Below are 27,287 nucleotides of genomic sequence, written 5' to 3'. Positions count from 1 at the left end.
TAATGTCTGTGATAGTCATTCCTGCTAGTACAATGTATGGTTTTCATACCAGCATGCTAATAGTCTATGCCTTTTGAATGTGGAAGTAAGCTAAATGATCAGATTTCCAGTTTATTATAGAGATCCTGTAGTTATCATTGAACACTACCAATATAGGTTATATAACTGTCTTGTCTTAGAAGGTTTAAAATGGAAACCCAATACTTAAAACATTTATATTTTTAACTTGTACTCATATTAAAAAAAATTTTTTTTTCTTGTATAGTAACATGTGGGGTAGTCATTAGGAGCTTCTAAAAGTCTGTTTAATTCCAATCTGCAAATAGCCATGAAAGTTACATAGGGGTGTGTGTGGTCCCTAGATGCAATGGAGAGATCATGATGTTTGAGACAAGCATACTTAGATGTTTGGGCCTATCTCTCTTTAACTGCTTGACTTCAGGCATGTTACTCATTATCTTCATTATGTTCCAGTTTTCAAGTTGTTTACAACACCTAACACTGACCTCACTTGATTGCAACTATGAAATGAGATGAGGTATATGATGATATTTAGAAAGGTTGAACTTTAGTACCTCTCGTTTATGAGTAAAACATCTGAATTGCAGCTTAATTCCATAATGTGGTTAATAAGGGATATGCAGTGTTTAAAGGTTTATGTCAGTGAGTAAATGAAGAGTTTGTATTTACCAGTATAGTGCATCCACATTTTAAGTAAATCCCACATATGAAAATTCAGGCTTATAGGGGAGGAGGAAGAGGTGGAGACTTCAAACCACAAGGAAAGAAGACGAAGTTTGAGTAGTTCCTTCTGTTCCTGTGTTTCCTCTTCCATTTGAAAGAAAGGACTCTGAGGTTTTTACTCTGTTACCTGTTTAATGACAGAGCCTTCTGAGGACATTCCAAGACAGTGTGCAGCCTGTGGTCTACTTGGAATCCATAGAGATTACATTTCAAGAGAGATACCCTGTTGGTTTTGACTGGATATTCATATAAACTTTTTAAAGAGATGAAAAAAAAAAGAAAATTCAGGCTTATAAAACAAATTACCACTTTGAAAGTGATTAAAGGTAGGGTGTATGTACGTGTTCATGTGTGCATGCTGGTCGTAGGGGCTTGAACTCAGGACTTGGATGCTGTCCCTGAGCTTTTTTTGCTCAAGCTAGCACTTTACCACTTGAGCCATAGCTCTTCTTAGGGCTTTGGGGGTACTTAATTGGGAATAAGAGTCTCATGAACTTTCCTGCCCAGACTGACTTCCAACCACAATCCTCAGATCTCAGCCTCCTAAGTAGCTAGGATTACAGGTCAGCATCACAGCTAAGGTGGAGTTTCTTTTTAATAGGAAACTGCCATGCATCTACTGATGAAGTTAATGATGAAAAATAAGACATTCAGAAATATATGTAAATATTCCCATTTACTTGCAATTATGCTGACTCAAAGTCTGTGCACAGATGCTTATACAAGGCTTATTTGTGATTGTCAAGAGCTGAAACAACCTAGATGTCTTCCTTCTACTGAATGGATAAACTTGGTACGTCCAATCCATAGGATGGATACTTCTTAACAGCAAGGAACAAACTGATACTGATACATGAAACAAATACTAATCTCAAATACATTGTGCTCAGTAAAAGAAGCTAGATTTCAAAGTTGTTATGATGTTTTATATGATTATTATGATCGTTTATATGATATTCAAGAGAAGGCAAGATTAGAGATAGAAAAAAGAGAACAGGGCCATTGGAGGCCTCCGGGGGAGCAGTATAATTTTTGTATACCTTTATTATGGTCCTAATTACAGATTATTTGGTTACACTTAGAAAAATATACTATAGAAGGGTTAATTTTACTGTGTGTGAAGTTTTTTATTCTTTTAATCTATTTCCAGTAGTTCAAGGTACAGGTATTTGAAATCTTAAAATTGCCATACCTAAACAATTAGCCAGAAGTTTTTCTGTGCTGCAAGTTTTCTATGTTGATAGCTATCATCATTCCTCAGGTCAATTTAAGTAATAGTCTGTCATCTTTCATGATTATACAGAATCTTAAACTCATTATATTTTCTAATGATTTTTACTACTTTCTCACTAGTCTTCAGCCAGATGTTTCCCTGTCATAGCATCTGTCATTTCATGTACCCAGAAGTCAACTTGGGGCCTATTGTAGTTGAGAAGAGAGTAGATAAGTACTAAGTTATCAGAAAGTTTTGTTATAAGGGGATGAAAGAAGAAGTGATAAAGAGAAATGCAGGAAGAAAAACCATTTAGAGAGTTATGACAGTTTGAAACAAGTTTGGTCATGTCAATGAAGTGTAGGATTGAGGAAAAAAGTTGAGTTTTTATTCTTCTACCTTGCTGGTTGCCATTTTAGTATCTATCCAGGCATCTTGATTTCATTATTACTTTGATATCTAAAATAAGCACTTAATTTTTCTTGATCTGTACCAAATTCTTTTATTGAAAAAAAAAGGATACTTAGGTACATTGGTGAGTTTATCCTTACTCGCCTTTTTCTGTGACGACTATAAACAATTAGAAAGTTGGTTGCTTTCATGTAAGTAAAATGACTAGTAGAAACTAGATACGTTGGCTTGTTATCTTTCACTATGTGATCATCTTTAGTTCTGGTTTCATCTCTTGTCACCTAATTTCCCCATGGTAACTTGCCATACTTCCTTTGACAACCAAAGGGTCTCTCTTCTGCTCTGGAACCCTGCTGGGCTACTCATGGTTCTTCAGAACGATCTGTACAGGTGTCAGTTGTTCTCCCTAGAATAATTTTAAATTTGTTCATCCTGAGGCCAATGTTTGTCTTCTCACTTATAGATGTATGTACATTTTTCTCATTTCTGAAAGAAAAAACATTGGTTTCTGAATATGTAAACATTGCTTTTGCCTTTGGGTTCACTACCACCACTGATTTTTGAGTCTGTTTTAAAACAACTCTTAATGTGCAGTGAACTCTCAATCCTCCTGTCTCAGTCTCTCCAGTGCTGAGATTACAAGATATACAGCCATACCTGCTTTCCCTACTAACTTTAAAAATGTCATGTATATACATGACTCTCTGTGTATATAAAAATCAATCTGTCTATAATCATTTACCTCATTAGCTCATTCAGTAAGACAAAATACTTTGTGTATTCTCCATGTTACTAATTTTGCTCACTAGATCTTATATGCATGCACTAGTCCATGCAAGGATATTCAGAGGTGGGAATACAGCTCAGTGGTAAGAGCACTTGCCTAGCACCTGGAGATCCTAGGTTCAAATCCATCCTCCCAAATCCCTCCAAGTCTCCCCACGTAAGATCTCCCAGGCTTTTGGGATACAATGAGGGATGCATTTATGATTTTTGGATGAATTTAGGATTTTGAAGGGATCTAAACTAATAAGTGTGGTGAATGTTGTGTGGGGAACGAGCAGGGTTCTGTGAATGCGACAGTGTCAACTTGTACTTCAGTTTTTCTCATCCGTGGAGGTAGAACCCATGTATCCTTACCCCTACTGTTGTTGTTGTTGGGTTCTTTTTTTCCTTTTTATTGTTTAGATGCATAATCTGTTGTGGACATAGTTTCCTATTTGATCCCATTTCTTCTGTATCCAGGAAAGCTGGAACATACTGTTCCTTTTTTTTTTTTTTTTTTTTTAAGTGCCTTGGGCTTCAACTCAGGGCCTGACATATTTTTGCTCAAGGCTAGCACTCTACCACTTGAGCTATCACTCCACTTCCCAGCTTTTTGGTAGTTAGAGATGAGTCTCATGGACTTTACTGCACAGCTTGGCTTTGAAACATGATCTCTCAGATCTCTGATTCCAGACAAGAGCCATTGGTGCCCCGACATGCTTGTTACCTTTTAGAAAATCTTAGATTGAAGAATAAAGCTGGTGTTGGATTTTGAAGGATTGTCCTGAAAAGTTTTTGGGCAAGTAACTGGGGTGAAGAAAGATGGGTTGATGATTTTTCAAGGTGGAATTAATAATGCTTGTAGTTTGTCTCATATTTGCTAAACTCTGAAGTAAATAGCTGAGAATATGTGTTGTTATGTTGGCAAAAGTCTTCCCTTCTTGAAACCTAAGACAAAAATTTGTCAGTCTGTTTTATAAATAGTGAATATGGTGACTTTATCACAGAGAAGTGAACTCAGCAAGCAGTAATCTATGTTTCATTATTTCCTTAAAGAAAATAAGTTGTGATAGATTCCAAATCTAAATTTATCAACATGTTATCCTTTCTAACTAAGCCTAAGGCTAGTCTCATATCCTCTCATTTAATATCTTTAAATATAATTTTGTTGTTAAGGTGTTACACAGTGGGGTTATCATTTCATGTCACCCCTTCACTTTATCCCAGTTTTCCCCTCACATCCTTGTCCACAAATTGCATAGTTCATTTTCCATATAGTAATCATCTAAATTTTTTAAAAATATAGACAGATCTCTAGATTACATTTGAGGTATTTTTCTTGCTAATTTTGCCATAGTGATTTTTGAGTATAATAAGGTTTGGTTGAATGACTGGTCCTTATGACTCAAACCTATAATCCTAGCTATTCAGGAGGCTGAAATCTGAGGACTATAGTTTGAAGCCAGCCTGGGCAGAAAACCCTATGAGACTTTTATATCCAGTTAACCAACAAAAAGCCAGAAGGGAAGCTATGTTTCACGTGGTGGAAGAGTGCCAGCCTTGAGTAAAAAAGGCAAGCAAGAACACAAAGCAGTACAGATACACACACACACACACACACACACACACACACACACACACACACACACACACACACACACACACACACACACACACACACACACACACACACACACACACACACACACACACACACACACACACACACGGTTTTATCAAGTCAGAATCAGTGTTGACTTGTTAGACATATGTTAGAAGTAGTTCATGCTTATAATCCTAGCTGATCAGGAGGCTGAGATCTGAGGATCTCAGTTCAAAGTCAGCCTGGACAAGAAAGTCTGTGTGACACTTCTCTCAAATTAACTACCAAAAAGTTAGAGTTGTGATTCAATTGATAGAGCACTAGTATTAAGCAAAAAAGCTTAAGAACAGCACCAAAGCCCTGAGGTAAAGTCCTAGGCTAGGACCAGCACCTCACAAAAAAGTGAACTGTAAACACACCAAGTAAACAAAGGAACTTTATGACTGGCTCTTTATTCAGAGAGATGCTGAGAAGACAAAGGGGTCTTGGTATTTCTAGGTGAAGGGCCAGCTCATGTCTGATTGCTATTGCTCTCTATACACAGACATACCTGTTTGGTCTGGTTTGGAAAAGATGTCTCCTTACTCTTGCCAGCCAGCTATGTATGGCAAGGCCTGTGTCCCATAGAGTAGACACAGCCACTCATCCGTGTGTTTGAGAGGATTTTCCTGAGAGATGAAATCTTTGTAATTTAGGGAGGTATATATTTGAGATCTAATCGAGCCATTGCATCATGGGTCAATTTAAACTCCCAAACAAGTATATTGAGTCCAAAAATTACTTTTTATGTACTCCAAAAGGGATGTTGAAGAGCTTTTGGTTTTAATTATGGAAGGGACTTTTAGGACATCAAACCGCTGCTAATCCTAGATTCCAGTTGTCATAAAATGTCTAAAATTCATGGTCTGTTAAGTTTGAATCAGATGATGAAATAAGAGATATATATGCCTCAGAGGACAGGGTATATTTTTCAGCCCATAACCACAAAGTTTTGTTTACAAACTTCATTGGGATTGAGGAGAGAGTTGTTGGGATCAAAATTACACGTAGTTTTCAAACTTTCATGTTCACCAGACTCACAAGACAAATTGTTAAGACCCTACATCCAGCTTTTATTTATTTATTTATTTTTGGTCAGTCATGGGGCTTGAACTCTGGGCCTGGGGGCTGTCCCTTAATAGTTCAGCTCAAGGCTAGCACTCTGCCACTTGAGCCACAGTGACACTTCTGGTTTTCTGAGTGGTTTAAGTGGAGATAAGAGTCTCACAGACTTTCCTGCCTGGGCTGGCTTTGAACCACAATCCTCAAATCTCAGCCTCCTGAGTAGCTAGGATTACAGGCATGAGCCACTGGCACCTGGCTAACATCTAGCGTTTATATTGTGGTTCTAGCCTGTCTCCCAGAAACGTGCTTTATTATTATTTTACATTTTAGAGGGGAATTCTTTTAGTATAACAGGAAAAGAGAAAAACATTTACTCTTCTCTATGCAAGAAATGGGGAGTTAAAAACTCAGAATAGTTTCTATATATACCCTTTTCCCTCCTTCCCCTGGTACTCAGGCTTGAACTTGGAGCCTGGGCACTCTCAGCTTTTTTGCTCAAGGTTAGCACTCTACTAACTTGAGCCACAGCTCCATATCTGGCTTTTTGGTTTAATTAGAAATGCATCTCATGTACTTTTCCTACCCAGGCTGGTTTCTAACCATATTCTTTTTTTTTTAAATACTTTTTTATTGTAAAAATACTATACAGAGGGGTTACAGTTACATGAGCAAGGTAATGAGTACATTTCCTATCAAGCATTGTTACCTCCTTTGTTTTTCCCCCTACAATCCCTTCTCTCCCATCTCCACAACTATACTCCGCCCCCCGCCCAGCCTAAATTTTAAAGTTTGTTTTTCAGCATAGTATCTTGTACATCTCAAGTTACATGGCAATTTAGCCATAGTCTAACCATATTCTTAAGATCTCAGCCTCCTGAGTAGCTAGGATAATAGGTATGAACCATTGCCACTCAGCTATTTATAGCTTTCATACTTTCTAAGCTAGAGGTAAACATCTTCCCTGTCCTCCCCTACCTCCACAATCATGTGGGTTAGCGACTCCCAACTATTGAACAAGTGAGTGGGTAAGATGAGTGAGACCCAAAATGCAAGTAAACTTCAGGACTTCCTTTTGTCATACATGGTATTGACTTTTTTTTCTTTCTATAACTATTGTAAAGATTTCACAGCTGGGGATGGGAAGGTGGCTCAGTGGTAGAGCGCTTGCCTCATGCATGAGGCCCTGGGTTTGATTCCTCAGCACCACATAAGCGGAAAAAGCCAGAAGTGGCGCTATAGCTCTAGTGGTAGAGTGCTAACCTTCAGCTGAAGAGCTGAGGGACAGCACCAGGCTCAGGGTTCTGGCCCCACAGCCAAAAAAGCAAAAAAATAAAATAAAATAAAAAAGATTTCACGACCTTTTTACCTTTCAATGGAGAAAGCATATTTTGATAGCTCTTTATACCTCTTTTCCTTGTAACTTAATATCTAAAAGGAGGTGGTTGAAGGGAGTGTCACAACTTTTTTTCAGTTTACTTGATCCTAATTTTTAGTCTTGGTCATTTTGGTATTTGACTGAATAACTTCATAGTCATATTTGGTGTTTGACTGAATAACTTCATAGTCCCTTTTAATCTTAAAAAAGGGATGTGGAAGGTTGATGTTCTGTTTTCTATCACTCCTTTTTTGTGCTGAATGGACTGCTGTTTCTGTCTAGAAAAGGGCCACCAAAAAGTCCATTTTCCTGTCTGATTTAGTAATGACATGGGAAATTCAGGTAAAAGATGCTGCAATCAGAATCAGAAGACATGAAGTTATTCTTTCACTAAAAGAGAAGTTAAATAGAAATGAGTGAAAAGCATCTTTTAAAAGTTAGAATTGGGGGCTGGGAAGGTGGCTCAGTGGTAGAGCACTTGCCTTGCATGCATGAGACCCTGGGTTCAATTCCTCAGCACCACATAAGCAAAAAGAAAAAAGCCAGAAGTGGCATTGTGGCTCAAATGGTAGAGTGCTAGCCTTGAGTTAAAGAGCTGAGGGACAGCGCCCGGGCCCAGAGTTCAGGCCCCACGACTGAACCCCCCCCCCCAAAAAAAAAAAGAGTTACAATTGTTTTTATACAAGTAGATAATATGCTGATTCTTGAGCCATATGAAATATAGGGAATGCAAAGTTTACAGTTGCTATATATTGAAAACACCTGTCATCTACAGAAACAGCATAATAGAATGATAGCTACTAATAAAGATGGCACCTATATTCATCTATCTGCCCTCTCTCTCTCTCTTTTCTTTTTTTTTGGCAGAGCTGAGGATTGAACTCAGGGCTTTGCACTTGCCAAGCAAGTGCTCTTCCTGAGGATTTTAGATGTAATCGTCAATTCATGGTTGCCTTCTATCGATAATATTGCTTCAATACTGAGCCTCCTAGAGGTTGATTTTAAATCTTGTTTATGACTTACAAGAATAAAATTTTGTAGCCCCTGATGAATTTAGCTGGCTATTCTGGCTTCTGTTGTAATAATGTAGAGAAATAAATAGGTTTTATTCTTAAAACGAAATGTGTCCACGTCTAATAATCTTGAAAAATAAGCCATATGCCATGCAATTTTCCCACCTTTGAGTAAGTCCTTTTAACGTTTTGCCCTGCCTTTTAGTAGAATGAAAAGTTTGTCTAAATCTGGTTCCAGGAGTAGGGCTGATACCAGAGATTTTTATTACTTTACTGTTTACTTCAGGTCTTGGGTTGCCTCATTTGGGTCCCAAAGTTAGGGATCCAAGTCCTATAGAACCCTAACATTGTGCTGTTTCTTTGAGGTGACCTTAAAAAGGTCTTTTTGTTATTGTTGTTTTTTCAGAGTCAAAAGTTAGTTTCCCTGGAGATACAGTGTGCCCTAGATATTTTTCTTGGGGGGAATGTGTTTCAAGAGATTAAGTATTCTGCAGATCCCAAGAAATTAAGGAAAAACCATGTGCATACTGAAATGAGGCTCCACAGTATAGAGTTAAGGTCCTTAATTCCCTTGTTAAGATATTTTTTCAGTTGGTAATCTTTTATCTAAGCTTTAGCATCTAAGAAAATAAGATTAGAATCTACATATGAACAGTGAGTTGTAAAGAACATAAAATGTATTGGTTTTCTTGGCTGTCACTGGCATTGGATTAAATACTGTTAACCAAAATAATAATAATGGTTGATCCATCATAATAATATGGCCTCCTCTGTCAGAAACCCATACATAAGATTGCATCCTTTCTAACCTCTTAGTTTAGGGTTATAGGGGTGCTGGCAGAAATGGCTCTATTTCTGACTTTAGTTTAGATCAAGACCTCATATAGTTAAGGCTGGCCAGTAACTCATGATCCTTCTGTTTTAGCCTCCCAAGCACTGGGATTACAGGCATGTACTGTCAGGCCTGGCCTATTTTTCTTTTGACAAATTTTTTCTTATCTATGAACACTATCTCCAAAGACATCCATTAACCCACCACTTTCTTTTTGTTTTGAATTGTCCTTATCAGGATGGATTCTCTGGATGCAATCTCTCATTGGGAGGGAAGTGAAAATACAAGTTGAGAGTAAGTGCCAATAAAACCATTTTTAGCCAATTTAAATTGGTCCTTACACTGCATATATATACCTGGAATCCTTTTTTTAAAGTTTAGTGTTGTCTACTCTGTAAGTAATGCCCTGGCATATTAAAAGAATGCTCTTTAGATTACTTTGCTAGGACTATACTTGTGAGATTCATTTCCTTTCTCAAGCCACCAATTTCTGTCATTCGAAAATGGATGAGGGCTTCTTTTAACTCCCCAGTGTCAATACATAATCACAATGCATTGAGATGCATGCATGAAAAGAATTTCAGTGTCTCACAAAAAGGAGAGTGAAAGCTTTAGCAAGATTTTATTTTAGTATAACAAGGTAGAGTAGGAAGAAAAGGAAACACAGGAAATGGAAGTTAAAGACTCAGAAACATACATGCTTAACCAGCAAAATTTGATTGTTTCCCATGGACCAGTATACTAAAATAGAGTTAGTCCTTCTAATTTTTCTTCCCTTAGCAGGAAAGAAACAAGTGAGAAGTTTAGGAGGTGATAAGTTTGCTCTTTAGAAAGAATTTGTAATCTACAGGAATTGAAAGAAACTTGTCCTATAACTGAAGAGACATTTGGGGTTCTTGCTCCACTGAGGATCTGAGAGCAGTGAATTTCACATGTGCAACTGTTAGCATTTCTTATGGATTGTCTGAACTTCAGAGAAATCACATGACCTTGATGGACCATCTATTTTGTGGTGCTCTTAGAGGATGGTCTGGGTTGCTCCTTGTGCTGCTCTTGTTTTCTGTTTTGTGTGTTTTTTAAAAATTCATATTTTACAAAATATTTTAAAAGTAGTTTATAAAATAATAAAAATTTTGCTGTGATGGAAAAAAAATGAATGATATAAAAGCAAGGAATTTATTTGAATTTAAGTGATTGAGGGAATCTTCTCCCAAGAATGGCAGGGTTTTTTTTGTTTTGATTTGTTTTGTTTTTGTCAAGGCTTATCATCTTTTATCTGTGGCACTCAACTGTTTGCTACTTTTTCTCACAGAAAAACTTGAGCAAGTTGTATTCAGCTCTTCATCTTTTGTCCTCAGGGACACCAGATGAGAGCCCTATGATTTAAGTAGTGGAGTGGGGAGATGGTAGAGAAATTTGGAACTGAAGTAAGTTCTAGTCAGCAGTAATGGAAAAAAAAACCTTGTTTCAGTCTGAAATATAAAATAAAGTTAATAATATTGTCCTTGCATAACCTGCAATGTCTTTTTGAGGATCAAATGAAGAATGTTTGATAAAGTTGTTGAAAAATTCTAAGTCCTTATCAAATACAAGATATAATTTTGTTATCTTGGAGGAATTTAGTTTAGTCACGCTGGAATGTATAACTAGGTAACCAAGTCTGCATGTCTCTTTGTTGAAGAATACAGGACTGTTTTCCCTTAGCGCATCACTAACTGCTGTGAGCAAAAGGTTAGGATGGAATGCTAGTTCTTTGGTTTTCATTTTTGTTAATTTCTGTAGGAATACATTTTAGTAGTGATAGATTATGTTAAAGAGAAAACTCTTCCACATATCCCTGCATGCATTTGATCATCAGCTGCTGCTCTTCCATAGATGAGCCCATAAGAAAGCTTCTCTCCAGGTGTTGTGACAGTGACCCTATCGGAAGGTTACTGCTTATCATTTACCCTTTGTTTTCCCAGTCTTCATAAACAGACATGTCTCATATCTACCAGGAGAAACTAGTTACTAAACAGCTTGTATTTTTCTACACTTAGCAGCCAGCATTTCCAGAATAGATCTGTATATATAATAGTACAGTCCTAACCATAGCAATTTAAATCAATCTTAAGTAGATGTACTTATGTTTAAGTATGGATTTTATGTTCCAGTTGAAGTAAATTTGTTCCACATTTATGTTTATATAAGACTTATGACTAAATGTTGATGATTAAAAGTTAGTCTTTTTCAATGTTTTTTAAAAAGACAACTGATTTTTTTCCATAGAATGTACCAAAATTCATTTTTACATTGCCACCACTAGTTAGTTGATCATATAAAGATTGACTTCTTGGATGTTGTTTACTGTGCCAAGCAAAAAAAGCTTGTTGTAAACATACATTACAGAATGTGAAACCTTTGGTTGTTCTATGTTGCCAATAAATAGTCTCTGGTAGAATAGTGAGAAGATGTACTACCTTAACGGAGTTTTATTTCTCTTCAATTTTTTTAAGACACCCTTAGCATAACAAAATTGTGTAGCATGACTCTAGAACAGAATTTTTTTAATGTATATTCCATTTTTCCCTTTTCTAAATAATAATAATAATAACCATTATTATAATGGTCATTGTCAGTCATGAGGCTTGAACTCAAGGCCTGAGTGCTGTCCTTGAGCTTTTTCTCTCAAGGCTAGTGTTTTACCACTGTGAGCCACAGCACTACTTCTAGTTTTCTAGTGGTTAACTGGAGTAAGAGTCTCACAGACTTCCTTGCCTAAGCTGGCTTTGTACTGCAGTCCTCAGAGCTCAGCCTTCTGAATAGGAATGAGCCACATTCGCTGGGGTCTAAATTATTTTATGAAACAAGTCTGAGTTGCTCCGTTGGTAAATCAGCATGTGAAAAGATGCTTAACTTCATTTATTAGGAAAATGCAGATGAAAAATAATAGTACCATACTGTGGTGAAGGTGCCAAGTAACTGGATCTCATATATTGGGAATGTAAAAACCATTTTACAAAACAACTCTGGATAAGAGTACACCAGTGTTTTGATAAGTTAAATATGCTATTGATCAGTGAGGGAAATTAATAGTGTTATTCTGAGCAAAATATAAATGCATGTGTGAAATACCATGGTGAAATCTCTTGGTGCAATTAATACACACATTGAAAAAAAACAACAGGCTCTGGTTTTTTGGGGGGGTGGGGGAGGGGAGAATACCAGCATGGGCTGTGAGGGCTAATGAAGTAAGGAAATGAGAATGAATATGGATGAGGTAGTCTATTTGCATGTATGAAAATAAAACAATAAAACCTGTTGAAAATGGTTTAAAGAAGGGGAGAGTAGGATAAAGGAGAGTAGTAAGAGGTAATGAGGTTGACCAGGATGCATGTATACATATGTTACAGTGAAACTCTCCTTCCACAAATAATGTATGCTTAAAAAAAATTAAGCATGCAATATCCATGCAGCGCTGAGTATTCAATGAATTGACAATTTATTTTCACACAAAAACCATATTAAATATTAGAATTGTGGCTTTATTTCCAATATCCAGAACATGGAAACAGTTCAGCTGTACTCAGTAGGGGAATGATTAAACTGTGGTTAAGTCTGTGAGATGGAATATTACTTAACAGTTGAAAGGAAATAGCTGTTGACACACAGCAACCTGGATGAAGCTCCACAGAAATAAACTGAGGGAAAGAAGGCAGTCCCAAAAAGCTTCTACTGTACTTTTTTACCTATATAATTTTCTCTCTTAAAATGTCAAAAATTTCAAAGTGGAGAAGAAGTTAGAGGTTGCTTAGAAACTAAGGGGTGAGAGAAGGCAAGAAGGAAATAGATTTGGTTGTAAGAGGGCAACAGGAGGAGAGATTCTTGTGATGATGGTAGTGTCCTGAATCTCAATGGAGTCAATGATAATGTCATAACGATGTTACATTAGCCGTTCCTATTCCTATCTACAGTGATCTCAAAATATAAAAGTTAACTTTTAAAAGTACAGTGAGATGTTACATGGATATTCTAGTGAAACTCCTTCCCACATATATCTTATGGTTTAAAAATTTTGCCCCCTTACATGTTTTTAGATTCATTACTGCTGGTTCATTTGATCATTCCTTTGTTTAAGAAATAATTATTGAGTGATATGTGCTTAATCTAAGCTTGCTATTAGGTTGAATCGGTTCTGAAACCAAAATCACTACCAGTTGCATTTTATAATTCCAACCTAAAGGATGCCACCTCATTTTATTGTATAGTGGTAAATTTTGTAGCTAACATGCATTGCTCAAAGGCACCTCTTGTCCAAGTACATATTGAGGTCTTGGTAGCAAATTTTCCTTGAACTTCCAAGGGCTCTGTTTCATGGTATAGAAGTCATAGGCCTTGTTTTCACATTAGTCTGTGTGTAAGAGCAGAAAATCATGTTTAGTAAAATTAGGTCACTATTGTAGACCCTGGTTCATCCACAACGAGTAGGGTGAGTTTCTTTGCAGGCAGATCCTTTGTTTTCCCAAGGGATCAGCATTATTTCTCCCAGTTCTGCTTTGATCTTACCCTGGCAACCTAGAATGTCTCTCTAGAACTTTCCAGAGATGGAACTCTGCAAAGCTCAGGGCAGCTTCATAGCTGGGTTTAGTGAGACTACTGTTTATGGTGAGTAAAATGGAGACTAGTTTTGTCAGACCTGGGGTTCTGTAGAAGTCAGTTTTTGGATTAGCCAGAGCAGTGGAGGATCTCTTACCTTGGTCTACTCTACCCAGAAGAAGAACTTTCCTTGAATTGTGCTTTCACATTATATTAGAGGTGACAGTGTTAATGAATGAAGCATAACAGTCTGCTTAAGACCTAGAAGGATGTAACACCTTTGGACTACATAAATTGTTCTAGTTTGGGTTAAGGTTTTCAAGGAAGAATTGGGTGGGGCAAAAGGGATAACTTTTTGTGAGGGATTCCTTGTTAGAGACCGCTGATGATCCTGATTTAAGCAGTGGATTGAGGGTGAAGAAGTAGATCAAAACCTCTTACTTTGAATTTTATGGGATATGAATGCATATCAGTGAATTGTGTTAAAGCAAGTAATGTTACAAATGTGTTTGGCCTTGTCTAGCTTACCACAACTCATTTGTTTAATCTAGCGTGTATCTGAACCATAATATTCTATTAAAGTTGAGTATAGAACCCAGCCCTCATATCCTTATTTCTTCTCTTAGGAGTAATAATTTCTTTTCTTTTTTTGGGGGGGGGGGTCCGGTCGTGGGCCTGAACTCTGGGGCTGGGCACTGTCCCTCAGCTCTTCAGCTCAAGGCTAGCGCTCTACCACTTGAGCCACAGCACCACTTCCGGCTTTTTTCTTTTTGTTTATGTGGTGCTGAGGAATCGAACCCAGGGCCTCATGCATGCAAGGCAAGCGCTCTACCACTGAGCCACCTTCCCAGCCCAAGAGTAATATTTCTTTTCTTCCCTTTTCTTTTTTCTGCTTGACTGTTATTGCCAGAGTAGATGCAACATCCCCAGGGGTTTTTTTTGCAGGAGGGCAGCAGTGGTGGTCAGAGTTCTGGGGTGACTGCAGCCACTGGGCTTCTGGGAGATGGAGTAGGGGAGTGCCCTAATGGCAGTTAACATCACTACTAGTAGGAAAGAAAAAGGAACTTCTGTAGCCTAAACCCAGACTGGGACAAGCTCTTAACACAGAAAGAAGGGCAGGCAATCTGTCCTCCGTAGAAATGTGTTAAAATGACACTGTTGAACAACAAACTTTACAATTTAGGTTGGGGCGGGTGAGTGTAGATGTGGAAGTGGGAGGGAAGGGATGGTAGGGGAAAAACAAAGGAGGAGGCAACAATGCTTGATAAGAAATGTACTCATTACCTTGCTCATGTAATTGTAACCCCTCTGTACAGTGTTTTCACAATAAAAAAACTTATAAAAAATAAATAAAACAAAAAAATAAGACAGTGGAAGCAGAAAACTGGCTCTAAGATAGCCAAGTTAATGACCTAAAATCAGGTATGTCATGAGCCACTATAGTTTTGGTCTTTGTCGTTAGACTCACAAATCAGTATTAACATCTCTCTCTCTCTCTTTTTATAGTCTCAAACCATGAATTATGTGGGTCAGCTGGCCGGGCAGGTGCTTGTCACTGTAAAGGAACTCTACAAGGGCATTAATCAAGCCACCCTGTCTGGGTGCATCGATGTTGTCGTGGTACGGCAGCAGGATGGCACCTATCAGTGTTCACCTTTTCATGTACGGTTTGGGAAGCTGGGAGTCCTGAGATCCAAAGAGAAAGTGGTAAGTACAGCATACAGCCTGTCTTCAGAGTTGGAAAAGTGCGTCTCAGTGAGCAAATTATCATGGTGAGCTTTCTGGCCCTTTTCCCTTTTCAACCTGCATGTTGAAGACAGTGGTATGAGAAGTCAACCTTCAGGTGTTACTTTTGAATTTGTTCTAAATTCAGAAAGCCCTATTATAGAAATTCTCTCCAAAGGAAAAAGAAACTGGTAATTATTAAGATCCTCTTACATGTTAAAACTTTGAAGAGCAGAATGAAAAATTAGTTATAACTTAGGGTGCTATGTATATTTAAACAAAAATTCTGAGTGTGATAGCTCACACCAATAATATCAGCTAGTAAAGAGGAATTGGGAGGATCCTTGTTTACATCATAGTCCTGCATCATAGACTTGGCCATAGCAGAAATGAGAGACACTGTCTTAAAAATTAAGAAACCAAAAAACAAACCCTAAAGCAAAAAGAGCATGCGATGTGGCATTGTGCCTGCCTAGAAAGTCCCAAGTTTCTGAGTTCAAATGAAAATACTCTCAGAAAATAGTGGGGGGAGTCTCTTTTACCTAATATAGCACTTTAAAATAGTGTATTACTTCTCCGTACTGATTATGAACTAGGCTGATCTTATCTTTGTGTAAAGAAAATTAATTCTATATTTATAAACTTGTAATCTGTATGTCCTCTAAACTGACTAAAAGCTAATCCAAAGACTGGTTGACTTTCATTTATTTCAGTGATGAACCCTTCAAAAAGATATTTGGTGGCTCACACCTGTAATCCTAGCTACTCAGGAGGCTGAGATCTGAGGATCCCAGCTTGAAGCCAGTCCACCCAAGCAGAAAAGTCCATGAGACGCACGCATTCTCTCTCTCTCTCTCTCTCTCTCTCTCTCTCTCTCTCTCTCTCTCTCTCTCTCTCTCTCTCTCTCCCCCCCTCCTTCCCTCCCTCCCTCTCCCCCTCCCCCCTCCTCCTCTCTCCTTTTCTCTCCCTCTGTCCCCCTCCCTCTTCTCCTCCCTCTCTCCCTCTCTCTCTCCCCCCTCTCTCCCTCTCTCTCCTTCTCTCTCTATATATGTATGTATGTATATATATATATATATATTACTATAAAAATACTGTACAGAGGGGTTACAGTTACAGGAGTAAGGTAATGAGTACATTTTCTATCGAGCATTGTTACCTCCTCCTTTGTTTTTTCCATACCATCCCTTCCCTCCCCACTTCTCCAACTTCTCCCCCCCCCGAAGTTATAAAGTTTGTTTACAACATAATGCCTTGTACATCTTGTTACAGTGGGTCATCCTGTAACCTTATTTCAGCATTTTGTTATTTCCCTTCCCCTCCCTTAATTAGAAAAATGTATATACAAGATTCAGGGCACCAGAATCAAATACAGTGAAAAAAGGGGTTATACCATGGGGGAAGAACATACAAAAGAAACAAAAAAATCACATGGTATAAGTACATTAAAAATAACAGCAAGAAAGAAAAAACCATTTATGTCCCTATCTTGGGGTTCATTTTGCTTAACATCATCTCATCTGGTCATGTGTACATACCTTTGACCATTTCTGCTTGTCCCAGACATATATTAGCTATTGCAAATAAGGGAAACCATAGGACCTATGTTTCTTTGGGCCTGGCTTACTTCACTTAATATAATTTTTTCCATGTCTTTCCTAACAAATGGGCAATGTCATTCTTACTGATGGGGGCATAGAATTCGTGTGTGTGTGTGTGTGTGTGTGTGTGTGTGTGTGTGTGTGTGTGTGTGTGTGTGTGTGTGTGTACACATAACACATTTTCTTGATCCATTTATCTGCTGAGGGGCATCTGGGTTGGTTCCATATCTCAGCTATGGTTAATAATGCTGCAATAAACATAGTTGTGCTGGTAGCTTTAGTAAGCTTTGTTTGTGATCGTTTGGGTAAATGCCCAAAAGTGGGATTGCTGGTTCATAGGGGAGCTCTATGTGGAGTCTTTTGAGGAACCTCCATACTGCTTTCCAAAGTGGCTGAACAAGTTTACACTCCCACTAACAATGCAGTAGGGTTGCCTTTTGGCCACATCCTCTCTAGCATCTGTTGTTATTGGAGTTCTTGATTATAGCCATTCTAACTGGGGTGAGGTGGTATCTCAAAGTTGTCTTGATTTGCATTTCTTTTATGGCTAGAGAGGTTAAACATTTCTTCATGTGTCTATTGGCCATTCTTATTTCCTCTTCAGAGAAGTGTCTCATTAAGCTTTAGCCCACTTATTAATTGGGGAGTTGTTTCTTTGAGGATTTGTTGTTGGAGTATTTAATTTTTTGGGGGGGGGTCTGGTTGTGGGGCCTGAACTCTGGGCCTGGGCGCTGTCCCTCAGCTCTTCAGCTCAAGGCTAGCGCTCTACCACCTGAGCCACCTTTCCACTTCCGGCTTTTTTCTTTCTGCTTATATGGTGCTGAGGAATCGAACCCAGGGCCTCAGGCATGCAAAGCAAGTGCTCTACCTCTGAGCCACCTTCCCAGCCCATGGGGTATTTAATTTTTTGAGTTCTAAGTATATTTTAGATATGAGATCCTTGTCTGTTGTATGGCTAGTGAAGATCTTCTCCCAGTCCATTGACTTTCTATTGATCTTACTAGCTATGTCCTTTGCCATGCAGAAGCTTTGCAGTTTCATGGATGAAAGGTTGTATAACCTTTCTTTGATTTATTGTGTTTGTGGGTCTTTATTAAGAAAATTTCAGCCTGTGCCAAGGAGCCCTAGACTTTTTCCTATTCCTTCTCACATCAACAAGAGCAAGGATAAGAACCACATGATTATCTCAATAGATGCAGAAAAAGCATTTGACAAGATCCAATACCCCTTTATGATGAAAGCTCTGGAAAAACTAAGAAGCCGTGGAACATTCCTCAATATAATAAAGACTGTGTATGATAAACTTACAGCCAGCATTATACTTAATGGCGAAAAGCTAAAGCTCTTTCCTCAAAACTCAGGAAGGAGACAAGGATGTCCACTCTCTCCACTCCTCTTCAATTTAGTATTAGAATGCCTAGCTACAGCAGTAAGACAAGATGCAAACATAAAGGGGATCCAAATAAGGAAAGATGAAGTAAAACTCTCCCTCTTTGCAGATGGCATGATCTTGTATTTAAAGAACCCCATGGACTCCAATCCCAAATTACTTGAGCTGATCCAAAACTTTGGCAAAGTAACAAGTATAAAATTAACCCTCAAAATCAATGGCTTTTCTATATGCCAACAATGAGAAGAGCGCAGCTGAAATCAGGAAAGCAACTCCTTTTGTAATAGCCCCACAAAAAATAAAATACCTAGGAGTTAACTAGAGAAGTGAAGGACCTCTATGATGAAAACTTTAAAAACCTGAAAAAGGAATTAAAGCAGAACTAAGGAAGTAGAAAATCCTCCCATTCTCCTGGATTTAGAGGATTTAGAGGAAATACTGCCAAAGGCTATTTAAAAATTCAATGTGATACCTATCAATATTCCAACCTCATTCTTCAAGGAAATAGAAGAAGCAGCCCCAAAATTCATACGGAATGATAAAAGACCCCAAATAGCAGAAACAATCCTTAGCAGAAAGAACAGTGCTGGAGAAATATCAATACCAAATTTCAAACTACTACAAAGCCATAGTAATCACAACAGCTTGGTACTGGCACAAGAACAGATGTGAGGACCAATGGAATAGAACTGAAGACCCAGAAATGAACCCACAGACCTGTAGCACCTAATCTTTGATAGAGAGCTAAGAAAAATAAAATGGAAGAAAGACAGCCACTTCAGTAAATAGTGCTGTCAAAATTGGTTAAACACCTGTAGAAAACTAAAGCTAGATCCTTATGTATCACTCTGCACCTGAATCACCTCCAAATGAATCAAAGACCTCAAAGTCAAAGCAGATACCATAAGACACTTATCTCTAATTAACCACCAGAAAACCAGAAGTGGAGTTGTGACTCAAAGTAGTAGATTGCTAGTCTTGAATGAAAGAGATCAAGGACATCGCCCCAGCTCTTGATTTCAAGCCCCACGACCAACACCCCCCCCCTAAAAAAAGATATTTGTATTAGCCACTTTTATTCCTCCTTCCTTCTCTCCCTCTCTCCCCTTCTCCCTTTTCCCCTACCCTCTTTTTCCATATTTATTGTGGGGAGGCTGGATGGGCTTTTTGAGGAACTGGGATGGAACCCATGGCCTCAAGCATGCATAACACATGCTGTACCACAGTGCTGTGCCCTAACCTTGCTTTTCTTAATTTTTATACCCTCTTCCTTCAGGTATTGGGTAATAGGGAGGTTTGCCTAGTACATAAAAACTGAGTTATTAATAAAGCTTTTCCAGTTTCTCATTTCCTTTCAACTTGTGGCCTACAATATTTATCTATATAATGTATTGAGAGATTCTGTCAAGATTACAGAGAGAGATTACTCAAGATTACTGTGAGAGATCCTCATCAATTTCTGACACAGATCTAAGTTTATGTTAGAAGACCAGCGTCCACAAGTTAAGAACATTTAATATCAACCTTTTGCTATTTTATATAGCTGACTTTGTTTGTGGGGGCCGGTATAGAGACTTGAACTCAGAGTTTCTTACTCTCACCTCTCTAGCTCACAAAAGGGCTATTGCTTCACCATTTGAGGCACACCTCCAGTCTAACACTTTGCTACTTGATTGGAGATAGAATCTCACAGACTTTTCTGCCTGGGCTGGCTCTGAACCTTCATCCTCTTAAGTCTCAGCTTCTTAAGATTACAGGTATGAACCACCTGTGCCCAGGTACATAGCTGCTATTGTTTAAATACAAATTCTCCTTTAATTAAATATATGTTGTTTTAAAAGTGAAAGTCAATGAAGGGTTTAAAATCTAATTTTTTCCCCCAAGGGATGGGAGGAGATGGGTGGTAGAGAGACTTTCCTAGGCATAATAAATCAGTTTGTCCTGGAGAACCACATTTCAGGGTGATTGTATGCTCTGGCCTCTGCTCAGAGTCACCATGTAGAAAGCAAAAGCAGATGTGATTTTCTTAGGGACCTGGAAAGTTTCATTGCAAAACAGTGTTGTTCAGCAACAATTTAGCTCCTGTGCTTTTTTTTTCTAGTAATACTAGTAATAGTACTTTCAGAATGAATCTGTTTTGGGGAAATCAGCAAACTGTTTCTGTTCTGAAATTATCCATTAATTGTGCAAGAATTTGTAAAACTGCTTTTGAGCTGCCTCATCAGGTTTTGATTATCAGATTGGATCTGTTTTTCAATCTTTGGAAATGGAACCTGCAACAAATGTATGTAAGCTCTAGAACATCTGTAAATGATGACTGAGCAAATAAATAGCCTTTCTGTGCATGCTCTCTGCTTCTAAATTTAGGAATATGATTTTTTCACAAGGTTCATTCAGTTGTGTTAAATGTCTTACCAAATCCATATCTCAAGCATAATTCAGGATAAAAGAAATTTCTTTTCCACTCTGATATTCCAACAACCTAGAGGATAAATTTGGGAATCAATTGATTTTATTTATTAAAACACAGCTTTCCTGTGATTGTAAAATATGAAACTAGGTTTGCTTTGAGATACACTGGCAATTTGCATTAACTAGTTTTTTCTGAGTCACTTTGGGTTATGGAGAGCTATTCGTTGACTTTTTGTTTATGCCAAGGCCCCAGTTTTCCAAATGTGGTAATACCTGTGAAGTGGATTTGAAATAATAAGCACTTTAAAACCACTTTAATTTTCCAATAGCTGTTTGTCCGATTTTGTTTGATAGAATAACTGCTTTCCCGTTAACTGATAACTCAGGGATTTAATTTGGAATACTGTCTAAATTTACTTATACTTTGCATGTGGTATTAAATATGTGGTAATATATCAAGTCAGGTTATATTGTTTAGCTAGTACTGGGGTTTGAATTCAGGGCCTCTCACTCTTGGTTGGCTTTTTTGATCAAGGTACCTGAACCACAGTTCTGCTTCTGGATTTTTGCTAGTTAATGCTAGATAGAGCCTCATGGACTTTTCTGAGTGTGCTGGCTTCAAATCATGATCCTCATATCTCAGCCTCCAGAGTATGTAGGGTTACAGGCATGAGCTACCAGGACTTGGCTTGCCCACGTGTTTTAATAAAATTGATGAATTTTGCCTGTATTTTGTTTGCCAAGTGGTTTTTTTTTTCCAGTTCTTTTTCTCCCAGTCCTGCCATTTAAACTCAGCACTTCATGTTTGCTAGTCAAGCACTCTACTGATTGTGCCACACACTCACCCATACCTTTGACTTCAGTTTTTAGATAGTTTCTGTGTTTTTGTTTTGTCCTGGGAAAACCTGGGATCACAGTCCTTCTACTTTTGTCTCCTACATAGCTGGGATCACAGGTGCCTACTGCCACTTGGTTTATTTGTTGAGGTAAAAGTCCCTTTTGTAGCTGGACACTGTTCACTTATTCTTGTGATCCTAGTAACTTAGGAAACTGAAATCTGAGGATTGAGGTTCAAAGTCAGCCCAAGTAGGAAAGTCTGTGACTGTTAACGCAAATTAACCAACCCCCCCCCACCCAAAAAAAGCAGAAGTGGAGCTGAAAAATCCTTGTATCCAGGCTAGTCTTAAACTGCAATTCTCTTGATCATTACCTCCTAAATAACTGGGACCACAGGCATGTACCATCCTACCCAGCTTTTTCATTTATAAGTCTCTTCTCTACTTAAAAATGTAGTCATGGTGTTGGTATATGTGGAGGGGAAGGGAAAAAACAAATTGTTAAAACAGGGATACAGGATGACCCATTGCAACAATGAGATGTACAAGTTGTTACGTCGAAAAACAAACTTTACAACTTTGGTGGGGGGGGAGATGGAAAAGGGGGGAGGATATGAAGGGATGGGAAGGGGAAACAAAGCAGGAGGCTACAATGCTTGATAAGAAATGTGCTCATTATCTTACCCATGTAATTGTAACTCCTCTGTACAGTATTTTCACAATAAAAATATATTTTAAAAAAATGTCATGAGGCTGAACTGAGGGAACTTGGATTTTGCTAGTCAAGGTGATAATACCATATGAACCATATACTCAACTCTTATTTATTTATTGTTATTATAAAGGTGATGTACAAAGGTGTTAAAGTTTCATAAGCTAGGTAAAGAGTATGTTTCTTTTTGGACAACATCACCCCCTCCTTTGCTCTGTTTTTCTTGCCTGTCCTCATCCAAAAGTTGTATAGTTCATTTTCAACATAGTGTCTAGTGAGTATCACTGATAGCTATACTTTGTTTTTCAGATAAGTTCTCACAAACTTATGCCCAAGCTGACCTTGAGCGGTAGTCTTCCTGTCTCCACCTCCAGAGTAGCTATGATTTAGAGGTGTGCCCCACTATGCTGGTTCTTCTGCACCATTTATTAAATGCAATTCTTTATTTCAGAGCTGCTCTTCCTGAGCACAGTGTAATCCCAGGTACTTAGGAAATGGACAATGGGCAGATCTTTATTTGCGACCAGCCAGAGCAAAAAAGTTAACAAATGAACCAGGCATGGCGTTGTTTATCCCAGCTGTGTATAGGAGGCATAAGTAGAAGGATCACTGTATATGGTCCAAGGCTGGCCAGGGCAAAATACGTAAGATCTATCCGAAAAACAACTATAGCAAGGTGGGGCATGGTTCTGATGGTAGAGTGAAGCCTTGAGTTCAAACCCCAGTACGGGGCGGGTGGGAGGGGGGAAGGGCACTAACATTATAACTTTTATTTAGTTGCTCAAATCCCATTTTGTCCATTAGTATTGTATATACTATCAAATTGATTATTTTCTGAAATGCTTAATTTTTGTTGTTGTTGTTGTTGGAGATAGGCTCTCACTATGTATCCTCCTGCCTCTGCCTCCCAAATTTTGGGATTATAAATGTGCCCCACCACACCCTATTTCCATCAGTGTTTAAGCCCTTTAGAAACAAAAATCTGGTCACTGGATATTCTCATGCTACTAAAGTAGCATTGCTTCTAGATTGTCTCATCTGGAAGAACTAATACATGTGTACATTTTTACACGTGTAAAAATCAAATTCATAGATTCTTCTGACTCCAGTACATTACTGCAGGTTGTTTTTCCTAATCTGTAACCTTTCTGACTATGGGGAACAGTTCTAATTAATTATCCACAGTGTTTCTGATACCTATCCAGTCCTACACAAGAGTTTCAAAATTGCTAATCAATATCTCTATGATTAAGAAAAATTATTACTATCAGTGTTAATAGTATGTATATAAAGTTTGTCTCTGGACATTTTCCTTAAGTCTGAAGATACTTCTGTATTATGTATTTCTTCTTGCTGTACATCTTGATCCCTCCATTGGCAACAAGGGCATGATGCCCATAGTAAATTGTTTCTTCTATAACTCTTACATATGACATGAATTTGTCTTCCAGCATCATCAATTTTTATTTTATTGTTATATTTGGATATCTTGGCCAATAATTTTCTCTTTTAATTGTTTTTTTTTAAGTTAGATGTATTTATCACTTATCTTGAGGCTAGAGTACTAACAGATTGCAAAGAAGAGCAGTGATGGTTTACAGATGGCTTCTGTTATTTATGGTAGTGATCTATGGACAGAAGACCTGGAGGGAAGTTGCTCCCAGCTCATGAACATGCAGGGTGAGGATTGCTTGCCAAAATTTGGAAAGTGTACAAAAGTATCTATAAGTATTTTTCCCATGTTGTGTTATTTGAGAGATTAAAGCTTTAAAAATAGGTGGTGGTGGTGCCAGGCACCAGTGGGTTGTGCTTGTAATCCTATCTACTCAGAAGGCTGAGATCTGAGGATTGAGGTTCAAAGCCAGCCCAGGAACGAAAGTTTATAAGACTCTTACCTCAGTTAACTACCAAAAAACCAGAAGTGGAGCTGTGGCTCAACTAATAGAGTTCTAGCTTTGAGTATAAAAGGCTCAGGGACTGAACTCAGCCTCTGAGTTCAAGCCACAAGACCAGCTCACACACAAAGTTGATAAAACATTTTCAGTGTCTAGTTTTCCATCCCTGCCCTAACCCAAGTTTGTTTCTTTGAGATAGGGGATGTAAGGTAAGGGACAGTGTTTGTCTAGGGCTTTAGCTCTAGGAAGTGATTTTATCAAGTTTGGCTTAAGGGCCCAGAAAGTTTAAATGAAAGATTAAATATTAAGCCACATCTTATTTCTCTACTAGATTGATATAGAAATCAATGGCAGTGCAGTAGATCTTCATATGAAATTGGGTGACAATGGAGAAGCTTTCTTCGTGGAGGAGACTGGAGAAGAATATGTAAGTTTTCAAGGGTTACATCCACTTTATACATTTATTTTAGGCTTCTAATACATGTTCCAAATCAGAAATGGTCAGCAGTTTCATACTTGCATAAATGATTATTGCTGGTTAGACAAGATTTAGTGTTATATTGAAGAACTAAACTATCAAAAAGGAACTGTGGAATGAAGAACTTTACACCAGCTTTGAGGGTGAAGAAAACATACAGAAAGCCTTTATAAAATTTTCTCTTTTTGTAAGGGAAAGCACATCTTTAATTTACTATGCGTTTTGCAGTACTGAGGATTTAGCCCAAAGCCTCTCACACACTAGGGAAGTAAGTATTCTACCACTTTAGTTATACCTCCACCCCTTAATGAGCTTTCTTAATGTCTGTTTTTCCCTTGACTGGAATTTATTTAGTTCTGCCTGAGTCAGGCATATTGCCTCAGACTGTATGTAAATATTTGTACATGTGACCTTTAAACTTGATTAGCAGTTATATCCGAAACCTTAAATAGACATCTAAATTAATTCTCTTAAGAGATTTCAAGTGATTGGCCTGTGTTCTTTTATAAATGATTATGTCTTTTAGCAAAAAACACCACTCATCCACCAACACTGTCCTGCCCTTATAAAAACTTTAAAAAATCTAAAATTTTCCAGATGAATTATGACCTTCTACCTTTCATTTCCTCCAATGACAGAAGTATGAAGTTAATTTACTGAACACTAGACTTGTCTATTTAATCAGTTTGAAGCTAAGAATTACTTTAGATATTAAGTCTCCTTTTGAATTTGTGAGATGTTCAAAATACTATATGGGATAAAATTCTATAATACCACCTATTACAAGGTTTTGTTTCTGTTACAATCTTCTTCCACCTTCAGTTAATTTGGCTAGTTTGCATTAACCACTCTAAAGTCACCTAATTCATTTCACTTATGTATCCTGCTTTTTGTCTCATCTGGTGTCCTTACTTTCTGCCTTCTGCTTTCTGGTATTCATACTGTTCTTTGTAAGTTCTTGACAAAGCCCTTATTACTCCCCTCAGAATACTTCTGCTGCTGCTTGAACATCTCTTTACGAAGAATTGAACTGACTGTTCTTTAATTGCTGATTTTGTGTATTTTGTGCCAAGTTGGCAAATCATTTCCTTCAAATGTACTTGATTACATGGGATGAAATGAGCTAATATAGCTATGTCTAACAGAGTAGAAATTTGCTTGAGCACTGTGGACAGCACCTCAGATCAGTGTAATTTTCTTACCTTTAGAAATGAGTCTTCTTTGTACCATTGTACAAATGTACAAGTCAAAGTGTTTATTATTGCTTTAGTCCATTATCCAGCTGATCATAGCTTAACTTCTTTCTCTGTGATCTTTAAGGAAAAGCTTCCTGCTTATCTTGCTACCTCACCAATTCCTACTGATGACCAGTTCTTTAAAGATATCGACACTCCTTTGGTGAGAGAAGGTGGAGATGAAAGAACATCTCAGAGTTCAGACATTACACACATCTTGGAAACGGAGACTGTTTTCACTCCAAGTTCTGTGAAAAAGAAAAAACGAAGGCGAAAGAAATGTAAACAGGATAGTAAGAAGGAAGAACAGGCTGCTTCTCCTGGTGCAGAAGATGCATGTGATGTGGTTGTGAGTTCTGATGATGAGAAGGGAGCTCAAGCAGCAAGGTACAGCTCTTTTCTTGTGGTTGGTGGGGCTCAAGGACAGCTAGCAGTTGCTATTACTGTTGTGGAAACAAATAGCAATAGCATCATTTCTTTTTCTTTTTCCTTTTGCATTTCTGCAGAATTTACTGTTCAGCCTTTTGCTATGATATAAATTATTCATTTAAAAGCAAAAGATCTGCCTTAGTCTTTAACTCTCAGTTAGATACTATTGGACACATTATTTCAACTATGCAATTACCCCACCCATGGTCTCCCCCTCCCCCAAATCAGGGTTTTTCTGTGTCACCCAAGTTGAGCTTGAGCTTAGTCCTCCAGCTTCAGCCTCCTGAGTTCTAGGATTACTAGTGTAGTCCTAGTATAAATCTGGCAACCCCACCCAAGGTTTTATGTTTGGCATCTTACCAGTACTAGAAGTTAACAATTTTGTTTTGAGTGATTATCAAAATATTCTAGTCAGTTGAAGAGAAAGGAGTTTATTTCTCTATTTTTAAGAGTCCTTAATCTTACTAGTTTAGTTAGAAGAGCTCAAAATATATGCTGCTTTCCAACTCAGTACTACCTGGGATTTAAAGGGAACAGATATATCTTTTCTTACATTTGATTACATTTTATTTGGGGCTGGGAAGGTGGCTCAGTGGTAAAGTGCTTGCCTTGCATACATGAGGCTCGAGGTTGATTCATCAGCACCACATAAGAAGAAAAAGCTGGAAGTGGCACTGTGGCTCAAGTGATAAGAGTGCTAGCCTTGAGCTGAAGAGCTGAGGGAAAGCACCTTTCAGACCTTCCTCTGCTTGATTTCAGGACTGTTACCATTGTAAGCAATTTCTTTGTTCTCTTACATATAGTAACATAGGTAAGTAGAAAAGAAATGTAGGGGTGTTTTTAGACAAATTTCAAATAACCTAAATCTTATTTGGATTAGTATAAAGTCCTCTACTAAATGTACAAGAGTTGTTATTTTAAGGACATTTTGTAAATGGATAG

General features: G+C 37.9%; 1 protein-coding gene across 7 annotated transcripts in view; it reads left to right on the top strand.

The window, feature by feature from the left end:
- The window catches only part of Lpin2 (lipin 2), a 97,104-nt gene that overhangs the window by 45,321 nt on the left and 24,496 nt on the right, over nt 1-27,287 (top strand). For 5 of the 7 annotated variants that reach the window (XM_070029487.1, XM_070029490.1, XM_070029489.1 and 2 more), the window contains 3 exons: nt 15,142-15,342; nt 24,535-24,630; nt 26,002-26,303. In XM_070029487.1, the coding sequence (XP_069885588.1) occupies nt 15,142-15,342; nt 24,535-24,630; nt 26,002-26,303 (599 nt within the window). Of the gene's footprint in view, nt 1-9,297; nt 9,355-15,141; nt 15,343-23,932; nt 23,989-24,534; nt 24,631-26,001; nt 26,304-27,287 lie in introns of those variants that run through there. The other 2 variants (XM_070029491.1, XM_070029492.1) reach the window with 2 other exon arrangements.

Source organism: Dipodomys merriami, unplaced genomic scaffold (genome assembly GCF_024711535.1).
Source record: "Dipodomys merriami isolate MVZ:Mamm:240054 unplaced genomic scaffold, mDipMer1.0.p SCAF_2, whole genome shotgun sequence".
In the NCBI taxonomy this organism is placed as follows: domain Eukaryota; kingdom Metazoa; phylum Chordata; class Mammalia; order Rodentia; family Heteromyidae; genus Dipodomys; species Dipodomys merriami.
Note: the sequence above shows the minus strand (reverse complement) of the source record. Positions and strands in the feature narration are given on the sequence as shown.